This window comes from Tachyglossus aculeatus, chromosome 9 (assembly GCF_015852505.1).
Source record: "Tachyglossus aculeatus isolate mTacAcu1 chromosome 9, mTacAcu1.pri, whole genome shotgun sequence".
NCBI lineage: Eukaryota > Metazoa > Chordata > Mammalia > Monotremata > Tachyglossidae > Tachyglossus > Tachyglossus aculeatus.
In genome coordinates, this window is record NC_052074.1 from 23,573,552 (window position 1) to 23,582,481 (window position 8,930).

An 8,930-nucleotide genomic window follows, 5' to 3' on the forward strand; every position below is an offset into this window, starting at 1 on the left:
AGAAGCCTTCAGGGAGGAGATTTGCCCTCAACCCGCCCTATGGGGGGGCGGGGGGCACACACACACAGACTCAGCCTCAAAAACACATAGCACCTTTACTCAGCCCATCCAGAACTAAACGTGCTCAATGTGAGCAAAATGGGAGGGAGGGAGGGAGAGATGAGTGAGTCGCCCCGGGTCCGGCTCCGTAGCGCCAACAGCGAGGGTCCCTGGCCCGAGCCCCCCAGCCTGCGGGGGCCGCGGCCTCAGAGGAGCAGCACAAGTGGGTGGGTGGGCAGCGGCGGCCCAGGAGGGGTCGGTCGGTGGGTGCCAGGGGTGGCCGTGAGGCCGGAGGGAGTCCTGCTAGGCCCCCGGTGGGCCGCGGTCCGTCCGCACTACGGGTTGGGGAGCAGGCGGTGGTCGGTTGCGGGGACGTTGGGCCCTTCGGGCGAGGAGGAGGAGGGGGACGGGAACATGGCGCTGAAGTAGGCCTGGCTCTCCAGCTGCAGGCGGCGACTGAGGGAGCAGGCGAGGCCCCGGATACAGTGGGCCCGCACCAGCCCCGACTGGCCCCCGGACACCAGCCAGCAGTGCGAGGCCAGATTGGGGCTGAAGCGCACCTGAGAGGGCAGAGGGAGCGGCCGGGGTGAGGCCCGAGAAGCCCGCAGGGAGGCCTGGCCGCCGCCCCGGCCGCTCTCCACCCCAGGGGATGAGGTGGCCCCAGCTCATTTCCACGCTCAGCTTGGCTCTGACACTTTCTCATTTTCCGGCTCATTGGCTGCGTCCCCGGGCCTGGGGCGGGGGAGCGATGGCAGCAGGGGGAGGGGAGCAGGGAGGGATCAGGGGACGGGGAGGAAGATGAGGGGGGTGGGATCCCACCTTGTGAACCGCCTCCAGCTGCAGCCGGTCCAGGCAGAGTTGAGAGTGGCCCTCCCCGTCCTGCATGCGTAACATCGGCTCCCGCTGGAGCAGGTTGTGGAAGCCTCGCTGGAGGGGTGGGCACGGGCGGGCGGGCAGGCGATGAGGGAGGGTCCCGGGGGGAGGCAGGGGGGACGACAGGATGCAACGTCCGTTCGGCTTCGAGCTTCATTCCGCCCTGTCCCCCAGACCCGCCTCGATCCCCTCCCTCCCCTCCTTCCCTTCCCCGGAACTCACTAGGTCCGTGTCCCTGAACAGTAGGTAGTGCTGGGCCGTGGCCTCGGCGTAGGTCCTAGCCCGGAACGGCCCGGGATGGTCCGGGGGGGCCTGGTCCCCGGGGCCCCCTCCGCAGGGCAGCAGGTCTGCCTTATAGATGGGCTGGGAGGTATAAGACACAGTGTTGAGGATGGTTCCCGTCCCGCCCGCCCGCCCCCGGGGTGGGATCCGGCTAAGACCCGGCGGGAGGGGCAGAGGCGGCTACTGGGGACGGGGCAGGAGGGTCAGTGATACAGGGGGCGGCCCGAACGGGCAGTGGGATTCCCCGCTCGACGAGAACCGGGCTGGGGGCCGCCACCCACCCCGCAGCTAGCCCGGTGGAAGGACCGGCTCGACCCATCCCGGGGGAGGCAGCAGGAGGGATACGTACGAATCTGCGCTCGGCAGGACGCTTGATGTTGAGTGGATTCACGGCCATGTCCGGTAGCACGGCGGCGATGAGCTCCCCCGACATGTCACTGGCGGCCACGGCCCCCAGCCAATCCGACCCGGACAGGCTCTGCGGGGTCGGGCTTCCTTAGGACTTTCCCGGACAAAGCCCTCCTTCCCCCCCGACTCCCTCTCCCTTCTGCGGCGTCTAGGCACTTGGATCAGCATGGCTGACGCAGCTGATTCATCAGCTGATGCAGACACAGTGGGGCTTAGTGGCAAGAGCCCGGGCTTGGGAGCCAGAGGACGTGAGTTCTAATCCCAGCTCCGCCACTTATCAGCCCCGTGACTTTGGGCAAGTCACTTAACTTCTCTGGGCCTCAGTTCCCTCATCTGGAAAATGGGGATGAAGACTGTGAGCCCCACGTGGGACAACCTCATCAATTTGCACCCCCACAGAGCTTAGAACAGTGCTTCGCACATACTAAGCGCTTAACAAGTACCATCATTATTCTCTGTACCCTCTAGACTGGGAGCTCGTTGTGGGAACGGAACGTGTCTCCCAACTCTGTTACACCATTTTCGCCCGAGCGCTTTGTACGGTGCTCTGCACACAGAAAGCGCTCGATAAGTACGACTGATTGAGCACTTGGTGTAAAGCCCCACGGCACTTATGTCCATACCCACATTTACATTAGCACCTATCTCCCCTTCGAAGCTCCTTGTGGGCAGGGAACACGTCTACCGACTCTGCTGTACTGTACTCTCCCAAGCATTTAGTACAGTGCCCACAGTAAGGGCTCAATAAATACCATCGATTGACTGACGCCCCCGCCCTCGTTCGGGCTCGCAGTTCCCGAGCCCCCTCCTTCCGTGCCACCCACACCCCCCTTGGGAGCAGGGTTCCCCGAGATGGCAGCCCTGGCACAGCTGGAGTGAAGCCGGGTCTCTACTCACCCAGACGGTGCCCTTCCGGGGGGCAGTGAAATAAGCCTTGAAGCCAAGGAAGCCAGCATCAATATAGTGGATCCCACAGAGACCATAGCTGCGAAAGAGACCGGGGTCAGCGCTGCCCCTCCAGAAAGAGGTGGGCACCCCGCCCTCTCCCCCCCCGATTCCGTCCCAGCGATCGGGCACCGCCGTACGAGGCGTAGCAGTTGTCTTGGGCCACGGTGACCCCGCTGTACGGAAGCAGCCAGGACAGTTCTGTGCTCAAGAAGCGCTTGATGCTGTTGATCGGCTCGTAGGGCCGGCGAAGGTCCCAGAACTTGATTTTCCGGTCGCTTCCAGCGGACACCAGGAAGTTGCTGAGAAAGGACACCGGGGCCGAGTAGTTAGGGAGGATGGTTCTGCCCCAGCTGCCCCGCCGCCTCCCGGCTGGCCCCCCCACTGCCCCGCCGGGCCTGCCCGGGCACCTGTTGGCCTTGCACCACTGCAGACAGCGCACCGCCTGGTCGTGGGCCGGGAGGCAGCGGAACGGGTAGAGTTTCAGGGAGCCGTCGGGGAGCCGCACTCGCTGCAGCAGGGACGTGGTGGGCAGGTTCCAGATTGCCACGGTGCCTAGGGTCGGGCAGAGTCGGACCCCGGCCGGGGCGGGGGTCAGCGACGCGTAGCGGGGGAGGGTTCCCGGCACCCTCCCCTCCCTTGCCCCGGAACTCCTATCCGATCCAGTTCGATACCCCGGCCAACTTGATTCCGGTCTCCTTCCCCACCCTCCGGCCCGGCTGCTCTTCGCCTCCCCTCACCATCGTAGAATCCCGCTGCCAGGTGCTGATGGGGCTGGGATGGCATCCAGGCAAGACTAAAACACTGGCCGCACTCCGAGGGGCCCCCGGCTTGCACTGAGCCCACCTGCAGAAGGGCCACGTGTTGAACCTGTAGAGAAGGCGGGGGGTGGAGGGGAGGGACAGGGAGAGAGAGAGAAAAACAGGTGTAAGAGATCAGGGATGGCTACTTGAGAAAAGAGGCCAGGGCAGGGCAAAATTCAGGAAGGGAGGATAGATATTCAAGGGACAAGGCGGGGGGGTGGTGGTCAGCATTTACCTTATAGATGGCATGCTTTGGCGCATCTGCAAGGGAAAAGGGACAGTGAGATTGAAGAGATGATGAGATTCTTCTAGACTGTGAGGCCACTGTTGGGTAGGGACCGTCTCTATATGTTGCCAATTTATCCTTCCCAAGCGCTTAGTACAGTGCTCTGCACACAGTAAGCGCTCAATAAATACGATTGAATGAACGAATGAATGATACGAGTAGGAGGATCTGGTTCTCCCGGCGTCCGTCCTCATTAACTCAGCCTTCCCCCAAGGGACCCGCATACCCCTTATCTCCCCCCGCAGCTGCCCAGCTCCTGCTCCCCGCTGCCTCCCCCAAGAGGGTCTCTCTCCCGCTGACGGGAGCAGTGGGGCAGAGGTGGGAAGCAAGGGGGAGGAGAACAGCAGGAAGAGAGGAGATAAGAAAGCAGAATTCCAACCACCGGCATCAACCCTCATAACTCTTCTCACGGCAGCTTAACTGATGGGAGCGGAGAGGAGGGAGGCGGGGAGGGAAACCACTGCACCGAAACGGAGTGCGGTGGAAGCGGTGAGGCAGAGCTCGGAGCGGGATGAACCGACGGGTGCAACGGGACCCAAGGTGAGCAGCGACGGAACAAGACGAAGGAGCTACGTCAATTCTCTCCAGAACGTGCCTTTTAAAACTGTGTGTCTAACTGCCCGCCGCCCGGTTTCTCATTCCGGTCCTCAGTACGGTGCTCGGCCCAGAAGAGGTGCTTGATATACACCCTACTGCTCCTACGAGCTGACCTGGCCACGACCCTGGGGTCCTGAAAGAAGCCCTGATAGATGGCTACCCACTGTTCCCAGCCTTACCTGGGGTTCGCCGGGCTAGCAGCGCTTCCGGGTGAGGCAGGCTCAACAGGAGCACCTTTCCATCTGAACAGGCAAGAGCCAGGAGACCCAGCCGCGGCAGGAGAGGGGCCTACGGGCCAGGGAGAAATCGGGTCAAGCGGTGCCCAGGGGAACGGGCAGACACTCGGACGTCCCCTTGTCCCCCGAGGCCGCCCCGCTCCTTGAGGCCGCCTTGCTTTCCCCCCGAACACCCCCCAAGATTTCACCCCGTCTCCATCTGGGAGCACCTTGCAGGAAGTGGTGGGCAGCTCCCAGGCTCCACTGGGGCAGAACTTGAGGTCCCAGATACAGCCGTGGTCACAGGCGATGCCGTAGGCCAGGTAAGCCTTACTGCCTGTACTGGGAGGGAAAAGGAGGTGAGAGGAGTGGGTCGGCGTCAGCGCTCCCGGGAGGGGAGAACCCCGGGTCCCCCGGCACCTCCGTTTCCCCGGGGCGCCGCTGAGGCCGGGCACCCAGGTTCCCGGTTCCCATGGTGTTTTCCCAGGTTCTCCCCGCGTCTGTCGGCAGGCTCCCTCTCACCCACCAGCTGTCCTGCTGCAGGGCCCCCAGCCCCCAGAGCTGGAGGAGCCCGGGACCCCCGTGCGGCCGGCTCAGCGCGTGCGTCTCGTCCATGCCCGGGCTGCAGAACAGAGCCACGTACTGGAGGGCGCTGGCCCCCTCGGGGACCGGGCACCACTCCAGAGCCCACAGGGGCCCCCCAGTGAAGAACGACACATCCCAGCGCTCCCCATGAGGCGTCAGCGAGCTGAACCTGGGGGAGGCAGAGGAGAAGCTTCAGATTCGGGGGGGCGGGGGGAGGAGGAGGAAGGGTCAGGACCAGAGCCCAGGGCAGGGGGGTAGGTGGGGCTGGACACTCCAGAGAGCAAGTCCAGCTGCTTTATTCCCCAGGGCAGTCTGGACCATCTGGGTCTAGGATTCCTCCTCCTGTCGCAGAGCTGCCGGCGAGCTATGGCCTCGGAGAGGCTGGGACGGTTCTGGCCCCAAACCCGCCACCCTCAGTAGGAGCTGGACTGCTGATCCACCGCCCGGGATTTTAGTTTAGTCTGGGCCACCGGTCCCCTAGTTCCACCAGACAGAACATCTGGGATGGCCCAGAACCGGCCTGTTCACTTTAGGGCCCCTGGTCTAGGGGAGGAGGAGGCTCCCGGAGGAACCCGTGCTGGGCATTTCCCACCTCAATCTCAGGGGTTCGGACAGAAACAGTCCCGGCTCAGGGAATTCCGGTTGGCCCGTGGTTGGGATCGAGGGAAGTCCAATGTTGACCGGGCCCCACCCCCGGGCTCCCGTATTCCTTCGGGTGAGTCCAGCTTTCCCCATTCCCCCTGGGGTCTTCGAGGGTCCTGGAGGAACCTATCGGGACAGTGGCCATTCCTACCTGTTGATCCTGTAAAGAGCACCATCCTCCGGGAGCCCTTCTCGTTGCACGGAGAAAAACGGAGACTTCAACTCCCTGGGAAGATAGGGTGCTGCTTCCCTGGATGAGGAGCCAAGGGGGCACTGATCTTTGGGTCTTTCCTCACCCCTCCCGATCCCCCCGACTTTCCTTCCGCCCCGACCGCCTGGACCCCAGCTGGGGCTCCCCGTCCCGGTCTGGCTGGGCTTACGTGTCCGTCAGCAGGTGCCACTTGGATGCTGAGGGAATCCACTCGGGAAATTCCCAGTGGGAATGGAGCTGCTCCCGGCTGCAGAGAACAGGGAAGCGGTTACCGGGGCCCTTGCCCTCGGGACTCCAGGGGACCGGCAATTCACCAACATCAAACCCTAAAGTCCGACGGGTGACAAATTCAAATCGTCCGGGTTGGCAAAATGATGAAAGTCAACGTACTGCCATCCTCGGCCCCAAAAAATCCTCATTAGGACCCAGGACCTACGAGTACCACATCTGGCTTTGTGATCCCTCTCTGCCCATCACCCATCGCCTCCCGACCCCATCTCCCCTGGTGGCTCTCTTCCCCTCTCTGCTCTCCTCTCCCGGCCCCCGGGACTCACAGGTTCTTTGTGAGGTTGAGGCTCTTCCACACCGGGGTCATGATGTAGTTGGGAAGCCCATTGGGAGCGATTCCCCGGCACTGGTGCCTCGGCTTCTGAGGGCGCGGGGCAGGAAGACAGCGGTCGGCGGGAGGAAAGACTTCCTGAAGGAACCCAGCACCCCCAAATCCTGCCCCTAGCAGTCACCCGCCCTACCGTCCCTCACCATCTTCCCCATGGTCCTCCAGTGCTAACCCCTTCTGGTGCTCCAGTGACTTCTGGATACATTGTTATTGTTACACTGTACTCTCCCAAGCGCTTAGTATGGTGCTCTGTACACAGTAAGTGCTCAAGAAACACAACAGAACGAATGAGTGAATTTTCTTCAGATGCTCCCACCTCCTCCCTGGCTTTTTTAGTTACCCATGTCATTGTCCCTTGGGCTTCCCTCAGGCCACCCACTTTGGACCCTGGGTAGCCCCCGGGCTGCCTTCCGCGCCTTTCCTCCCCACGTCTCCGGGGCCTTCCCTTCAGCTCACCACCGAGCTAGATCCCTGGACGCCACCCCCTCGAAACGCGGCTGGTTCCGAGTCGGACGAGCCCTCGCTCAGGGGCTCGCTCTCCTCCCCATCCTCCACTTCAGCTTGAACCACAAAGTCCGCATCCCGGGTCGCGTCATCCTCCTTTTCCTCCTCCTCCTCCTCCCCCCCGCCGGCCCCGGCCCCGCTTGGGGTGGTCGCTCAGCTCGGAGCTCTCTGGGTAAGAAGCATGGGGAGGGAGCGCTGAGGTCAGCTCTTCGGCTAGCTCTTGAAGATACAGCAGTGCCCTGTGGGATGAGTTAATCCATCAATCGGCCAATGGTATTTACTGAGCGCTTACAGCGTGCAGAGCGCTCGGGGGAGGACAACACAATAGAGTCGGCAGACACGATTTCAGACACCTCCAGATAGGGGTGGGATTAGGATCAGAGATGCAACCGGGGAGGAGGAGGAGCATATCTGATGAGCTTGCCGTGAATATCCCGGGGAGGAGCTGGTCATCTTGAGGAGACTGAGGGAGATAAGGAGGCTGCAAGAGGAGATAAGGGGATTGCTCCTGTCCCTGGGGAACGGAGGTCTGAGGGCAGGAAAATGAGACCCAAGCATTCCCCCTCCCCCTTGGGCTCCCCACGCAGGTCCGGGCCCCCTTCCCAACATCCCCCGTTCCCCTCTAAAGCAGTCCAGAGCCCGCCCGGGGCCAGAGACCTACCACCCCAGGCAATCGGGCCGCGCCCCGCCATCCCCGCCACACTCACACTCGAGCAGCCCGCCGGCGTGGCCGAGTCCCGGCGGGGGTGTCTGGGTCCTCGGGTCCGCTGCTGGGGGGCGGGGGCTCCGGCTGCTCCAGGCCCTGCGACAACTTCATCAGCAACAGCTCTGCCTTGGACTTGCGGCCCCGCTTCTTTGGGACCCGGATGGGGGGAGTGCCGGAGGGGTCCTCGGGAAGAGGCAGGGAGCCGACCCCGAGGGGGGCAGGTGGGCGGCCGCTCTTGGCCCTCATCCCTCCCCTCTGCGAACCCCTCCGCCCCCGAACACCTCTCCTCCGGCCGGTCTTCGGGGCCCTGATCCGAGAGGCCCCGGGCAGCTCCAGGGGGGCATCTGTAGAGAACAGGGCGGGGGAGAGATGGGGGTGGGAGATGCCGGTCAGCAGGACCGAGCCGGGGCTTGGAGCCCTTCTCCCCCAAGTTGAGGAAGGGGAAAAGGGCTCCAGGCCCGGGGCAGCTCAGGCTGAGGTTCAGACTCTTGGCTACTTGCTAGCCTCCCTCCATGTCGGTTTCCCGCTCCAGGGGGGCGAGGCTTCAGTACGTACCGGGCGGTGGTGGCTCGGGGAAGCTCCCGGGCTCCGCGGGGGAGGCTGGGCAGCTTTGTCTGGGGAGAAGACCCTCGAGGGCAGGAGGGGGCGGCTCCGGGACACCATCCTCACAGGTCTCGGCCAGACGGCCGGAGGACAACTGGTCCAGCTGCCCCCCAGCAGGGGCCTGCGCCAGGGTCCCCCCCCACGGGGTCGGCCCCCGCCACCGCAGAAAAGCCGACCCCGCGGGCCTCCATCGGCAGCGGCTCCCCGGGGGCTGCGCCTGCACCGGGAGAAACGGGTCAGAAGGCTCCCGGACACTGGGGCGGCTGCTGCTGGCCACCTCTTGTGAAACAGCGTGGCTTAATGGGAAGGAGCCCGGGTTTGGGAGTCGGAGGTTGTGGGTTCTAATCCCACCTCCGCCGCTTGGCAGCTGACTTTGAGCAAGTCGCTTAATTTCTCTGTGCCTCAGTGACCTCATCTGTAACATGGGGATTTAAACTGTGAGCCCCACGTGGGACAACCTGCTCATCTTGTATCTACCCCGGCACGTAGGAGTGCTTGGTACGTAGTAAGCGCTTAACAAATACCATCATCATCGTCACCTCTTTACTTGACCCCTCTCCCCGGCCCATCCTTCAAGCTCTGCGATGGCACCGTGAGAGGCCCAAAGCCACCAGG

General features: G+C 63.5%; 1 protein-coding gene across 1 annotated transcript; it reads right to left on the reverse strand.

Moving 5' to 3' along the window:
• Window positions 1-76: 76 nt before the first annotated feature.
• GTF3C2 (general transcription factor IIIC subunit 2) lies at window positions 77-8,506 on the reverse strand. Its single transcript, XM_038751834.1, is given in 20 exon segments — window positions 77-599; window positions 859-966; window positions 1,135-1,275; window positions 1,544-1,672; window positions 2,500-2,587; window positions 2,688-2,849; window positions 2,958-3,102; window positions 3,288-3,417; window positions 3,586-3,611; window positions 4,413-4,521; window positions 4,679-4,790; window positions 4,975-5,202; window positions 5,827-5,925; window positions 6,056-6,133; window positions 6,441-6,535; window positions 6,959-7,130; window positions 7,132-7,245; window positions 7,714-8,056; window positions 8,268-8,454; window positions 8,456-8,506. Coding segments are annotated over 20 exon segments (2,742 nt in total). The 3' UTR covers window positions 77-374.
• Window positions 8,507-8,930: the final 424 nt, after the last annotated feature.